The 15,832-nt window shown below is 50.8% G+C and overlaps 1 protein-coding gene across 1 annotated transcript; it reads left to right on the top strand.

Annotated features, from left to right (window-relative positions):
• Positions 1-3: 3 nt before the first annotated feature.
• NPS2_1 (NRPS) lies at positions 4-15,446 on the top strand (the record flags this gene model as incomplete). Its single annotated transcript, XM_051468743.1, has 2 exons — positions 4-15,258; positions 15,312-15,446. 2 exons carry the CDS (start codon positions 4-6, stop codon positions 15,444-15,446), a joined length of 15,390 nt encoding a protein of 5,129 aa, XP_051326958.1.
• Positions 15,447-15,832: the final 386 nt, after the last annotated feature.

Genomic DNA, 15,832 nt, shown 5'->3' with positions numbered 1-15,832 from the left:
CACATGCTCGATGACCTTCCAGGAGCCATCAACAATCTAGAGGTCGATGCAGCTGAACTTACGCCAACAGTCGTGAGCAACCTTCTTCAAGGCAGGTCCAGCGTGCCCGGACTCAAACTGTTACTTACCATCGGTGAGATGCTCACCCAACACGTCATTGATGAGTATGGTGGCGACGAAACGAAGGAAAGTATGCTATGGGCCATGTACGGGCCGACTGAAGCCTCGATCCACTGCACGCTGCAGCCACAGTTCTCGACACATTCGTCAAGTAGCATCATAGGTCGTCCCTTGGATACTGTTTCGGCTTTCATAATCGCGCCCATGCATGAAGAACGACCATCGGCCGACATCGAGATACTGAGTTCCGGAGAAGTTGGTGAACTAGCCATTGGAGGACCCCAGGTTGCCGAAGAATATTTAAATCGCCCAGATCTCACTTCTGCATCGTTCATCGAACATCCGGAACATGGTCGCTTATATCGTACCGGCGATCGCGCAAGAATCAACCGCCACGGCGTCTTGGAATGCTTGGGTCGTGTCGTTGCTGGTCAAGTAAAGCTTCGAGGGCAACGGGTTGAGCTCGGCGAAATTGAACAAGCTATCATGAGGATACAGAGCTGTCGGACAGCAACCGTAATCATTGTCGAAGAGTCTTTGGTTGCCTTTTGCGCTGCCGACTCGAGCGAAGTCACCCGCGCAGATGTCCTCGCTACCTGTAACCAATGGCTTCCGGCATTCATGATTCCATCACACGTATACTTCATCGATACAATGCCGCAGTTACCGTCGGGAAAGATTGACAAAGACTCTCTTGCAAAAACACATCTTCACAAGACTAACTCTACTGGACTGTCCACGTCTACCACCATATCCCCAGGCGATCATGTGAGCCAATCAGTCCTGGAAACCGTTGGTCGTCACATCTCTCAAGACCTTGGATCAGATACCAACCTTAGCTCTGCTGGCCTGGATTCCCTTCGAGCTATTCGCATAGCGTCTGCGCTACGTCGACAAGGATTCGTCCTAGGAGCCATGGAAGTACTATCTGCGAGAACGTTGAGCGATCTCGTTGCGATATGTAGAGGTTCTACACAAAGCGCTAATCGGCATAATCCGACGTATCACTCTGCGAAGATGACCGGCATCGTAGAGATCCCTCAGCTCAAGCGATGGAAGAATGATATTGCATCCGTGATACCTTGTACTCCATTGCAGGAAGCCATGCTTGCGGAGACGATATCCAGGCCTACTGCCTACTGCAACTGGATCGAAGTTGAGCTATCAGTTGCGCGGACGTATGAAGATATCCGAAACGCCCTCGACTACTTGGCCAGTAAGAGCGAGATCCTGCGTACCGGCTTCGTTGCGGCATCACAGCACGCAGGAACGTTCTCGCAGATTATTTGGAGAGCATTACTGCCATCACAGATTCAGGAAGTTGATGTCTTTTCGAGGTCTTACTCAATGAGCTCCGATGAAGACTTTCTTCGTCCCTTCCACGTACAAGTTATGTCGATATCTAGACGACCTCGTCTCTTGTTCCGCATACATCATGCACTGTACGATGGCTGGTCATTCGATCTATTGCTCCACGATCTCGACACACGGTTGCGTGGAGAGGAGACAGTATCGCGGCCACAATTTCGTGATGTAGTCCAGTACTTCACTGAACTTAGGCCGGAGGATCAAGAAGTACCCAAGAGCTACTGGAGTAGTCTCCTCAATGGCTACCTTCCGGTGGCCCTCCCTAATTACCATGGAAAGCTCGTTCGCGACCCGGCGACACATCACTTTTCGGGCCGCTCTGCAATCAACAGATCCAGACTATTCCAGCGAGCTCAGGAGATGGCTGTCAACCCCCAGGTTTATTTCCAGGCGGCTACTTCGTACATACTCAGCCTTTATAGCGGCACAAACGATATAGTTCTTGGAAACGTTACCTCAGGGCGGATCATTCCCATCGCTGGTGTTGAGGATGTTATCGGCCCATGCATCGCAACCGTCCCTTTCCGCATAAATCTCAGTAAAACGCTCGACATTCATGATCTATTGCGTACGACCCAAGCATTGAATAGAGAATGTCTAAGCCACAGCACCCTTCCTTTCCGGGACATAGTGAAGGCGGGAAATATCCCACCTGGGACACGACTCTTCGACGTTCTGTTTGTATGGCAACAGTCAATCATCTCCGACTCAAGCTCGTCGCTCGCTTCAAGAGTCATCGATAGCGCGGACGATCTGGAATTTAGGCTTACGCTGGAATTCGAGCCGCGCGAAGACAACATATTTTTCCACGCTACCTACGACGCCTCAACTATACCGGATCATCAGATCAAGTATCTCTCTCGTCAGATCGACGAGATAGTGAATCTGCTCTTATCGAATGCCAACCATGGCATCGATGCCATGAAACGATGCTTCACCACGCCTTCCTTGTCAATTGCCAACCCCACGCCTCGACAGCAAACGATAGAGCATAGTCCTGCCCATGCGGTAGAACAATGGGCCCTGAAGGATCCGCGAAGGTCAGCTCTCAAATTTGCTCGCGTCAGACGTGGTGTCGTGGAAGTAGAAGAGGTGGCGACCTATGGTCTGCTCAACACACGCGCTAACCAATTTGCCCGTGTCCTCGCCGATCACGGCGTAGGCGACGATCAATTGGTTTGCATAATGATGGAAAAGTCCATTGATCTTTACATCTGTATCCTTGCTGTGCTCAAGCTTGGTTGCGGATATCTACCGATAGTCCCTGATACGCCGATCGACAGAGTCAGAAGCATCCTGGACGACGCGCAAGTAACGGTATGCGTTTCCGACACAACAACTGCAACAGGCATTCGAAATCATCTTCTCGTCGATATAGTTGAGTTCAACACCCCTGATCTTGCGAAACAATTTGATCAGAACCTGGACGTGCCATATAGCGGACAGCATCTCGCCTATGCTGTATTCACTTCCGGCAGCACTGGAGCGCCCAAGGGAGTTCTCGTTACCCAGGATAATCTCATGAGTAACTTGCAGTACCTTTCAACTATATACCCCGTTCATGCAGGCTCATGTTTGCTTCAGTCTTGCTCGCAAGCATTTGATGTCAGTGTTTTCGAGATTTTCTTCTCATGGCATGTTGGTATATGCCTATGCACGGCAACGAAAGACGACTTGTTTCACGACTTTGAGGCCGCCATCAACTGTCTGGGCGTCACACATCTAAGTTTGACGCCAACAGTTGCAGCATTGGTAGATCCAGTGAATGTTCCGAAAGTCGAATTCCTGGTGACTGCTGGAGAAGCTTTGACGGAACATGTTCGAAGAAGGTGGGCAGGCAAAGGCTTGTACCAAGGCTACGGTCCTTCTGAGACCACAAACATATGCACTGTACGGGCGGCGGTAACTCCGGATGATCTCATCAACAACATCGGTATGCCTTTCGATAACACTTCAGCCCTCGTGCTCGATCCCGAGAGCGAGGCAATTCTCCCCCTCGGTGCCGTAGGTGAGCTTTGTTTCGGAGGTTACCAGGTTTTCCGTGGCTATCTGAATCGACCAGAGCTGAATGCCGCCAAGATCATCAACCACTCCACCTATGGCAGGATATACCGGTCAGGCGATACAGGTATACTACTCCCGGATGGTTCCATACTTTCCAAAGGCCGTATGGATGATCAAGTCAAAATCCGTGGTCAGCGTGTCGAACTCGGTGAGATAACGTCAGTGATGCTCGATCATCAGGCAGTGCAAGACTGCGTCACCCTTCTCCTACCGCGTTCCGACGATACTCAAACACTGGTAGTGTTCTGGGTACCCAACGGAGCTGCATCTGACTACTTCCAATGTTTGACGCCTATGGAGTTTGAATCGGTGATATCGGATCTGTCTGATCTGCTATCGCGTCGCCTGCCTTCGTACATGGTTCCCTCGCATCTCGTTCCCGTTTCGCGCCTTCCCATGACAATGCAAGCCAAGATCGACAAGGCTCTCCTTCAACGCACATTCTGGGACTTAGCGGAAGAAGAACAGGTCGCCTTACAATGGACGCAGGATGATGCAAAGGCGGAGGTCTTCTCGCCATGGGAGAAAGCCGTGGCCGAGGTTCTTTCATCCACACTGAACACCTCACCGGAAGGAATACAGCGGACGTCGTCATTCTTCAGCCTGGGTCTAGATTCGGTTTCAGCTATACGCTTCTGCAACGGACTTCGAAAACAAGACTTGGGTGACTTCTCCATCTCTACAGTGTTGAAGAACGCTTCAATCGCTCGTCTCGCATCTGTCTGTCCACTGCATTCGCGCCCTTCGACTCGAGAAACGACCAGGCCTAATACCGTCAGCCTAGACAAGTTCTTGAGCTCAGAAGAAGTGTCTCGTGTTCTTGCGCGTTACAATCAAAGCGAATCACAGGTGGCTAAGATCCTACCGTGCACACCACTTCAAGAGGCTATGCTTTCAAGCGACCAGCCGTCCTCACATTCGGCGTACTGCAACATAATGCTTTTCGACGTCAAAGGAGACGTCTCCCGGTTGCAGGAGTCCTGGGAGAATATGTTACGGCGACATGAGATCCTTCGCACATGTTTCGTTGCTACTGAAAACCCGTCATTCGCCTTCACGCAAGTTGTGCTACGCGATACCGACTTGAAATGGCATCACTACAGCACCCTGGATGGCCTACCGCCGCGTATAAACAGTGTTATTTCTGAACAAGTAGCAGCCGAAAGCCCTCCGATTCACCTCGCGTTGATACAAGACGAACGATCAACAAAGCTACTTTTTGGCTGCCATCATGCGCTCTACGACGGCATTGCTATCTCTACGCTCATTCAGGAAGTACAAGACACATATCACGGCATTAAAATTTCGCCACCGGTGTCTTACGATGTGTATCTGCAGTACATGCTACAGCAAGACTATGCAGAGGGCGACAACTATTGGGCCACTCTATTGAGCGGCTTTGAGCCTACAATCTTTCCCAGTCTTACCGGCAAAGATTTAAGAGCCCAAGGAAACCCTGCATCGTCATCGAAATGTCTACAACTACCACTCTCCACCATACGCACAGCATGTCAAGACATGTCGCTGTCATTACTATCGGTAGTGCACGCGGCTTGGGCCAAGCTTCTGCACTTCTATACGGGTGAAAACGACATTTGCTTCGGAAACGTCGTTAATGGACGCAATATCTCCGGAGACGACCTTGATCGCATCGTTGCTCCTTGCTTCAACACCCTACCCGCCCGCATCATTCTCGATCCTCAGCAAAATAATGCCGCTTTGATGCGCCTAGCCCATTCTATTAGCATCGAGTCGCTAGCTCATCAGTTGACACCGCTCCGTCGCATACAAGGCACTGCACTCCGGGAAGGCGGCCGTCTTTTTGACAGTTTGGTGATACTCCAGCAGCCGAAAACAACTTTGGACTCTACTATCTGGACACTCGAACAAGATCTGGGTGACATGGATCTACCCATCGTATGCGAGCTTATTCAAGATCCGGTCCGGAATACTCTAGAGTTATCGCTGCACTACCAGACATCACTGTTGTCTGAGAAGGAAGCTCGGCTGGTCATGGAAACATTTGACACCTGCATCTCATCGTTGCTTGCATTCCCGGGAATGAGTTCTTCCGACATAAGCACACTGCCAGCTCACCTTCGAGCAGAGTCCAACATGGGTTATGAGCAATGCCAAACCGACGCGGTCTTGCTACATTCAGGTTTCGAGCGCATAGCGGCAATGCACCCTGACCGTATCGCCTTGGAATATTTGCTTCCAGATGGTGGCAAGACAGTTTGGTCTTTCGCGACTTTAAATGAAAAAGCCAACTCTGTTGCACACGCGCTCATTAGGCAAGGGGTTGGTCCAGATGACATCGTCCCCATTCATATGCTGAAGGGCCCTTGTTTCTATGCAAGCATTCTAGGAGTTATGAAAGCTGGGGCTGCTTTTGCACCAGTATATCCAGGACTGCCCGAAGCACGCAGACGGATGATGTTCCAAGAGTTGAAGCCAAATCTTGTGCTTTGCTCGGATGCCTCGACACTGCCCGATCATTTAATCGAAGCGAGGATTGTCAATGCTGAAGCAATACCATCTGTGCCGCATCATAATCCTGTCATTGACGGCCTCTCGGACACAAATTTAGCGTATTGTTTGTTCACCTCTGGCTCTACAGGCGTACCGAAAGCGGTCAGCATGGAACATCGCGCTCCTGTCCAAACCATCGCAAGCTCAGATTCCCGTATTCCCTGGAACCCTTCTTCACGACTGCTACAATATGCGGCTGTAACTTTCGATATGTGCTACTACGACTGTTTCTTGGCTTGGACCCATGGGTTCACGCTCTGTGCCACTGACCAGAATGACTTGTTGAACGACCTACCGAAAGTCATCAACTCTTTGCAGGTCACCTTGCTCGACCTGACGCCTTCAGTAGCGGTTTCTCTCAAAAGATCTGATATACCGAGCGTCAAGTGGTTGTACTGCATCGGAGAAGCCATGGCACACGCTATCGTCAAGGAGTGGGGCGATTCATGCGTCAACTCGTACGGGCCTACTGAAGCTGCATTCTGTACGACAATAAGCCCTGTTTCAGAAAAGGGTCGTGTTTCAATTATCGGCAAACCCTTCCCAAGCACATCCTTCGTAATCTTCTCGGCAAGAGGTAAATCGATCTTGCCTGTGCTGAGCACCGGCGAACTATACATTGGAGGCGCACAACTCGCACGAGGCTACCTCGGCAATCCCGATCTGACAAGCGAACGATTTGTCATTTGGGGTGGGCAACGCTTTTATAAGAGTGGAGACCTGGCGCGGATGCTCAGTGACGGCAGTTTCGAATTCGTAGGACGCACGGACGATCAGGTCAAGATACGCGGGCTTAGGATAGAACTCGGCGAGATCAACCATGTCCTCCAGAATGCTCATCCAGATGTCGCGTTTGTCACTACACAGATCTTGAAAAAGCAGGAGACAGACAGGGACCAACTCGTGGCATTCTTGATTACGCATGGCAAGATCGAAGAGAGCGAGCTCAAAACGATTGCAAGCAGCCGGCTACCGTCGTACATGGTACCCCAGTTCTTTGTCTTCGTCGACGAGATTCCGAGATCAATGGCTGGGAAAATTGACAAGAGAGCGTTGACAAGCATATTCCGAGAACACATCGGCACCGAGTTGCTAACTAATGGGTTTCAGCATGGCTCAGGTCATCAATGGACACAAGTTGAAACCGAGGTGAGGGACGTTTTTGCGCGACTGTCTGATGCTTCGCAAAAAGAGATCACACCAACAACCTCCATTTACCAGCTCGGTCTTGACAGCATCAGCGCAGTTCAAATCGCTGCAGCACTTCGGAAGCAGGGTTACTCCGTGAGGGCTGCCGATGTCCTGAATCACACCACATGCGCCCATCTTGCCGAGTTCATTGGCCAGGCGAAGGCATCGGATGCGTTTGCACTTCCGCATTCTAACTTTAGTGCTTTTGAAGGCAAGCACAAGGTGGGGATACTAAGCGACCATAGCATCTATGATGGGGATGTCGTAGCCGTTCGTCCTTGCACTCCACTCCAGAAGGGCATGATATCGCAATTCCTCGCGACAGAAGGAGCTGTGTATATGAATCACATCCGTATGCAGCTGGAAGTGGATACAGACCTCGAAAGGCTCAAGAAAGCGTGGGACATGACGAGAGAACGCCATAGTACATTGCGCAGCGGATTCGCTCAGATCAAAGATCCGCTTCACGCCTTCGCGATGATTGAGTATACTCCAACTTCGACAAATCTGCCATGGTCTACCACCTCAAGCACTACATCTGACCCGATCGATGAATGGCTCAAAGGATTACAACGTGCATTCTTGCAAGATTTACATTTACCTCCTTGGTCATTACGCATCGTCCAAGAAGAGGGTCACTTCGCTCTTGATCTGGCCATGTTTCATGCTCTCTTCGATGCCCAAAGTCTTCAGTCCATCTTAAATAATGTTACTGCTGCATATGAGGGCCGCGGTTTATCGCCGCCTACATCTATCGACACAACCATTAGTAGCATTATACAGCTCAGCGCTACAAGCACCGAAGACGGAGAAGCAGTATGGAATGAGATTGGGAAGGCTGCAAGTCCATGTCGCTTTCCCAATCTCACACCTTTAAGATATGATCCAAGCTCCCCATCCGTTTGCACTCGTCAATCCACGAAACCGCTTCATGTTCTCGAGGATGGCTGTCGAAATGCCAACATCACTATGCAAGCTGCAGGTATCGCGAGTTGGCTTTCATTGTTGAGTTCTTACACTGGAGAAAGCTCGGTAACATGCGGCGTCGTCTTATCCGGCCGAACCTTTGACGGAGCTGAGGATGTCGTCTTTCCATGTATCAACACAGTACCCGTGGCATGCACTGTTTCAAAAGACATGGCTGCGACTCTTACTAACATCATGGCGTTGAACACCCAAATCCAGCAATATCAATTCACGCCACTCAACAAGATCCAGAGACTTATGGGCTTTCCCAACGAAGCATTATTCGACACAATTTTCGCTTACCAGAAGCTGCCTAGTCGTACAGAACCTAGCCGTTTGTGGAGAGTTGTTGAAGAGAATGCGGCTATTGAGTACCCGATCTCGATCGAACTGGAACCAATGGAAGGGTACTTGGAGTACCGCCTTACTTTCTTGCCTCATATCGTACCAAAGGAGCAGGCCGCTCTGATCCTCGAGCAGCTAGATCACCTGATGGAAAGCTATACGTCAAGCACCAGTGCGATTGAGGCGCACTTCTCCGAACAACTATACTCTATCACACCTGCTAAAGAACCCGAACTGCCATCAGATGTTAGGTTACTCCACGAGCTGGTCGAGAGCACTGCGACGAAGTACCCGAGGCGCGTCGCGTTTGAGTTCGTTTGCGGGAACGATCAGGGCTCACGTACTATTGAGCAATGGACGTATGCTGAGCTAGATGCTGAGGGGAACAGAATTGCTCACCTTATCACTGCGCATGGTGTGCAGCCTGGGAGTCTGGTTGGTGTGTGTTTCGACAAATGTCCTGAAGCATCTTTCGCCATGCTGGGAATATTGAAGGCTGGCTGCGCTTATGTCGCTATCGACCCTGGTGCGCCTGCTGCACGCCAGGCTTTCATCGTTGAAGACTCGCGCGCTCAAGCTGTTTTATCTCTATCTTCTCAAGCTGATCAGTTTGAGGGCAGCGTTAGTGTGCCAATACTGAAGCTTGATGAGATCGACTGGCGTTCACTACCAGGATCTTCGCTTTTGCGCAACGACCGGATCAGTTCCCAGGATCGTAGCTACTGCTTGTACACTTCTGGTACTACAGGTACACCAAAAGGCTGCGAGCTGACTCATGAGAACGCTGTGCAGGCGCTTCTTGCTTTTCAGCGCTTGTTTACCGGACATTGGGATACAGAGTCGCGATGGCTTCAGTTCGCGTCATTCCACTTCGATGTTTCAGTTCTTGAGCAGTACTGGAGTTGGTCGGTCGGCATATGCGTCGTTTCAGCACCTCGGGATCTCATCTTTGAAGATCTAGCAAAGACCATCTCTGATCTCAATATTACGCATATCGATCTGACGCCCAGTCTCGCCCAAATTCTCCATCCGGATGACGTACCCAGTCTTTGTAAGGGCGTCTTCATCACCGGTGGCGAAAGCCTGAAACAAGAAATTCTCGACGTGTGGGGTCCAAAAGGCGTAATCTACAACGGTTATGGGCCAACCGAGGCAACGATAGGATGCACCATGTTCCCGCGCGTTCCAGCCAATGGAAGACCCTCCAATATCGGCCCTCAGTTTGACAATGTGGGGTCTTTGGTTCTTCATCCCGGGGATGAAGTGCCTGTCCTACGAGGTGGCGTAGGCGAACTCTGTGTTTCAGGAAAACTTGTTGGCAGAGGCTACCTCAATCGCCCAGAGCTAACTACAGAGCGCTTCCCTCACCTCGAACGTTTAGGTGCGCGTGTGTATCGGACCGGTGATCTCGTTAGAATCCTACACGATGACACATTCCAATTCCTTGGGCGAGCAGATGATCAGGTCAAATTGCGTGGCCAACGCCTCGAGGTAGCCGAGATCAACTCCGTCATCAAGCAGTCCAGCTCAGCGATCTCTGATGTTGCAACGCTAGTACTGAAGCACCCAAAGCAGCAAAAAGAGCAACTGGTTGCCTTCCTTGTGTGTGGCAAACTCTCCAGGGCACAACCTCAGGTACAGCTAAGCGACGTCGAGGCGATGGGGATCGCGAAGGAAGCCTGTCATGAGAAACTACCTCCATACATGATTCCCACGCACTTCGTTCCTCTCTCTACGATGCCATTGAACATCAATAACAAGGCGGATGCCAAAAAGCTCAAGCAGCTTTACGACGCACTTTCCTCTGGCGATCTGCAGGCAATATCAGCCACTTCAAACGAGAAAGACGAAGTTTGGTCGGAGCATGAGAAGAAACTTTGTCAAGTACTCTCTCAAGCTCTGGGTGTTAGCGAACAATCTATCAGTAAGGATGCTAGCTGCTTCGAGATGGGCATGGACTCGATCTCCGTCATCGGTATATCGCACACACTCAAGCAGTCAGGCTTCGCAAGTGCTACTGCATCTGTAGTAATGCGATGCCCGACTATTCGACGTCTCGCCAAAGCCTTGGAAGCTGGCGGCCCCACAGATGAGGCTCATGGATCTATCCTCGCAGCACAACAAGCTATTCACGCAGTGCAGCACCGCTACAAACGGTCTGTCGCACAATCACTCTCTATCGAATCCAGCGTTATCGATGTCGTCGCGCCATGTACTCCTTTGCAACAAGGCATGATTGCGAGATCTCTGGAGAGCGAGAACGGACTCTATTTCAACACTTTCCGTTTCAAGCTACATGACAGCATCGATGAACGAAGACTTGACGCCGCATGGACAAAGGTGTACGCTTCAATTTCCATACTTCGTACGGTCTTTGTCAACACAGAGGAAGGTCACGTGCAGGCAGTTCTCCGTGCTCCTGCCTACACTGGAATGATACACACTCCAGCCAAAGAACACCACCTTGCCAAAAGCTTGGAATTGTTGAGACAACGCTGGCTAGGGCTCAATCAACCCGACTTTACCCGCCCTTTCGAGATACATCTCATCACCACACCAACGCAGAAGCTGCTGTCTGTTCATATCTTCCATGGACTCTACGATGGCAACAGCATCGAGCTCATCTTCCGGGCCGTCTGGGACGTCTACAACAATAGGGATCTACAATTGCACGCACCTGCCTTCCATACTGCACTTGCTCACGGTCCGCTCAGCATCCCTCACGGGGCGAAGGAGTTTTGGCAGAACCATCTAGATAAGCAAACCCTTCATTTACCCACCATTTCCGGCGAGGCTAGTCAAGAAGCTGTAGTTATTACACGTACACTGCCTGGGTTGACCGGCTTTGACTCTGTGCGACGCCAACTTAATGTTACATCACAAGCTATTGCCCAGGCTTGCTGGCTCAGCGTACTTTGCGAGCACGTCCAAGGAGGCGTAACGGCTGGAATGGTCGTCTCTGGACGCAGTATCGATCTCGAAGGTGCAGATCGCATCATAGGGCCAATGTTCAACACCATCCCCTATCAGCATTGCGCTCAGCGTGGCGAATCTTGGTCATCGGCAATCAAACGAGTGCACGATTTTAACGTCGGAGCTCATCCTCATCAGCACACTCCACTGAGACAAATCATGAAGTGGTGCAAAAGAACTCCGAGCCAGCCTCTCTTCGACAATCTCTTCGCGTACCAAATCGCACAGGGAGGTGACGGATGGGCAAAAAACGATGCTTGGGAGATCCTAGACACTGAAACTGTTGCTGACTACCCACTGGCTCTCGAGGTTGAGCAACGGAGGGGTGATGTGTTCAAGTTGACATTTGTCAGTCAAGATCATGTCGCACATGAGTGTTTGGCGAATGAGCTTCTTGATCGGTTCGAAGAAGCATTGCGACAGGTCTTAGTAGATCCGTCTACTATTCCTGCGGTAACCTTTGAAGATGGAGCGATGCAGAACGGTATACTATCCGCAAATGGAAAGACCAGCAACGGCGACAAGACGAGCGATTTTGAATGGACGAGCGATGCCATCAAGATCAAAGAGGAGACTGCTCAACTATCGGGTCTTGAATATTCGAGCATCAACGAAAACACCTCCATCTTTGAACTTGGACTCGACAGTATTGACGCCATCAAGTTATCATCCAAGCTCAAGAAGCGCGGAGTGAACATTCCCGTAAGCGGCATCATGCGCGGGCTGACCATTGCGAAAATGGTACAACTCATCTCGCCCACGGAAATGTCAACTGAAGCGACTCTTCAGCCAAACCTTGACGCCTACAAAAGATCAATGAAGAGGCATCTCGAACAGCATGCGTTCAAAAACACCGATGTTGAGAACGTTTTACCCTTGACACCCTTGCAAGAAGCTATGGTGGCTGAGATGATTGCGTCAGACTACACAAGATACTACAACCATGATGTACTCGAACTGGATCCCAATACAGACGTCAAAAAGCTCCAAGAGGCCTGGACAACAGTCGTCGCTGCGTCACCAATCCTACGGACTGGCTTCGTAGAGGTAGATGACCCGGAACTCGACGATTCTTTCGTACAGGTCGTCCACAAACAACATCATGACTTCTGGACGCATTTCGAATCAGAGGGCAGGCCCGAATTTGCCTCAATCTTCCGTAAACTTCGACATGATTCCCTACAGAATTCGCTTTCGACACCCCGCTTCCACCTTGGCTTCGTGGAGACATCTGGCCAGCGTTACCTTATTATCTCCATTGCTCATGCTCTATACGATGGATGGTCTCTTGGATTACTGCATTCCGATGTGCAACGAGCTTATAACAATCAATTCACCTCTCGACCAAGCTACGAGGCTTCTCTGATCAACATCGTCACAACGTCCGTATCTGCTTCCGCAGGCTTTTGGCAAGATCATCTCTCGGGAGCCATTACAAGCTCTTTTCCCCGACGAACAAACATCTCTAGCGAAACTGGCAGTCATGTTCATCGCCACGAACGAAACAGCGCAGTGGTACTAGATGAGCTCCAGACGTTCGCAAGAAGGCGTAATGTGTCATTACAGACTATCGGCCAAACCGTCTTTGCTCTCGTTACTTCTATCTACACCAACAGTCTGGATGTCACCTTCGGCTCTGTACTATCCGGAAGAGACGACGAGGAGCGATCTCAACTAATGTTTCCCACTATGAACACGATCGCGATACGGTCAGTCCTGCACGGATCTGGAGGAGACATGCTGCATTACATGCAAGACAACTTCACAAACATCAAGCAGTGGCAACACTACCCACTTCGGAAAGCCCTCTCGGCAGCCGGTGTTGATGGAAGACTGTTCGAAAGTCTATTCATCTACCAGAAGGGCTTCGCGTCAGAGGAAGAGGAGGGACAGAGGCTGTACACCAGCATCGAGGGTCATAGTGACGTTGAGTATCCGGTGTGTGTAGAAATGGAGGTAATGGACAAGAGCTTGGTTTGGCGTTGCGCGGTGAAAGAGGAAGTATTTGACGAAGAGGCTTCAAAACAGCTCCTCGATCGAATGGACGACGTGCTTAAACACTTGATGGAACAGCCAGAGACATCTGTAATTGAGGTCACTACGAACGGCACATCAGTATGTGGTATGCCGGCTTTCAAGCAGAGACAAAGTCGTGCGACAAGCAGCCATGAGGCAGTTGACGACGAAGACGCTAGGGATCCACCAAGCACCGAAACAGCTCGCAAGATACGCGAGACTCTGGCCTTTGTGTCAAAGACACCCGAAGATGAGATGACGAGCGGCATGACAATATTTCACATGGGGCTGGACTCTATCAGCGCGATCAAGGTCTCTTCTCTTCTGCGCAAACAGGGCATTATCCTCGGCGTTGGTGAGATGCTCCGAGCTGGTACGATTGAACAGATGGCAAGTCTTGTGGATTCGCGCACCACACAGCAGCTGGAAACCAGTGCCAACCCTCATGAAGTGATTCGGGAGGCTCTCAAAGATCTCGATAGATCACACATCCTGGACCGGGCTCATGTTGAAGATGCAAGGGTCGCCGAAATTCTACCAGTCACCGCCGGGCAGCTATACATGCTGTCGACGTGGCTGAATACCAAAGGCAGCAACTTCTACGCCGAGTTCACATACACTATCCATGGAGGTATTGGTCTCAACGACCTCAACAACTCGTGGCAAGCCCTAGTTGCGACAAGTCCGATTCTGCGGTCCTCCTTCGTCACGACTGGCGATCATCAGATACCCTACGTAGCAATCGTGTTGAAAGATCTGGAGAGCTCTATCACAGACATTACTGGCTGCACACATGACGAAATCCGCCAGCGCGTCCAGGCTACAACGACCATGCAGCCTTGGGCCCACCTCTTCGCTTCACAAACTTCCAACAGCTGGGCGTTGAAGCTGAAGATCCACCATGCATTGTACGATGGTGTCAGCTTACCTCTCTTGATGCAGAAACTGCAAACCATCTGCAACGGCGCTGAAGTCGCTCCGCCAGACAATGCACTTACCCAGATGGTCGCTAACGGATACGGGACATCGGAATTAGAGACGAAGAAGAGCTTCTGGACTCGGTATCTCATGGACTTTGCCCAGAAGCTCTTGATGCAGCCTGCTGAGAGCCCCAAAACGAGGACACAGCTCTTCAAGCCAGCCTTGTTCGCAACGCCCAACCTGGAGGCAGCTGCGCGCCAACGTGGTGTTTCAACGCAGTCCCTCTTCCTCGCTGCGTACGCAAAGGTTCATGCTGCGAACACATCGGGCACTGCAGATGAGGACGTGATCATTGGTGTCTACCTGGCCAATCGCTCGCTGCCTATCAATGGCATTGCCTCGGCTGCTGTACCAACAGTCAATCTACTACCACTACGTGTCAGTAAGCCGCTCAAACGCCAGATGGCAGAGATGGCTGAGGATATCCAACGCGACCTTCAAGAAATCAGTGAGCCCATGAACGCTTCTGCTAGCCTCTTCGAGATCAGCGAATGGACGGGTGTCAAGGTTGATACTTTCGTAAATTTCTTATCTCTGCCGGATACCCCACAGGCGGAGGGAGAGACCAAGAGCAAGGACTCTATCATCATCGAACCGACTCAACAATGGCAGCAGCCGGTCAGTAGGGTGACCGAAGTGGAGGAGCACAGCTTGGAACCACCTGCTGAACTGGTGGACGAGCGTGTCAATGGCGCATATTTGGTGAGTTTACCTTTACGCGATATTGGAACGAGCAGGAACTAACAGATATGTAGCATGCTCTCGATATCGAGGCGACCATCCGCAATGGCGCCTTGGATGTAGGCGTCTTCGCACCAACGGCGATGTTGAGCCCTCACGCTGGCGAAGAGCTGATAAACGAGCTGGGGAGACAGCTCGAAGCGTTTTGAATATCTTTTGTTTTCTTTTTAGTTGTATCAGGTGTTCAACAGCACTAGGCGTCTTGTCGGTCTCTTTCTCCACTTTCGACGGCGTTCGGTTTGTTCCCTGTATGGTTTTGGACCTTGATTCTTTGCCCCGGCGTATATAGACTTTTCGCAATGAACTCCGTTCAGCCAATATACTTGCCTCCCTATTCACATCAAGCCGATGTACTTCGTATGCATGTGATCCGTGTCCCTGTAGGCTAGCTTTAGCTGCTAGTATCGTGTGGTAGCCAATTCGTGTGTGACGGCTGCGCAGGTTTGTTTTCGAAGCGGCGAGAAGGAGGGGGAAGCTGCGGAAGCTATAAGTCAGAGGTATAGCGGTTGGTGGCGCGGGAAGTGGAGAGGACGTG

Source organism: Alternaria conjuncta (assembly GCF_024043145.1).
Source record: "Alternaria conjuncta strain BMP 0040 chromosome Unknown scaffold_6, whole genome shotgun sequence".
Taxonomy (NCBI): Eukaryota; Fungi; Ascomycota; class Dothideomycetes; order Pleosporales; family Pleosporaceae; genus Alternaria; species Alternaria conjuncta.
Note: the sequence above shows the minus strand (reverse complement) of the source record. Positions and strands in the feature narration are given on the sequence as shown.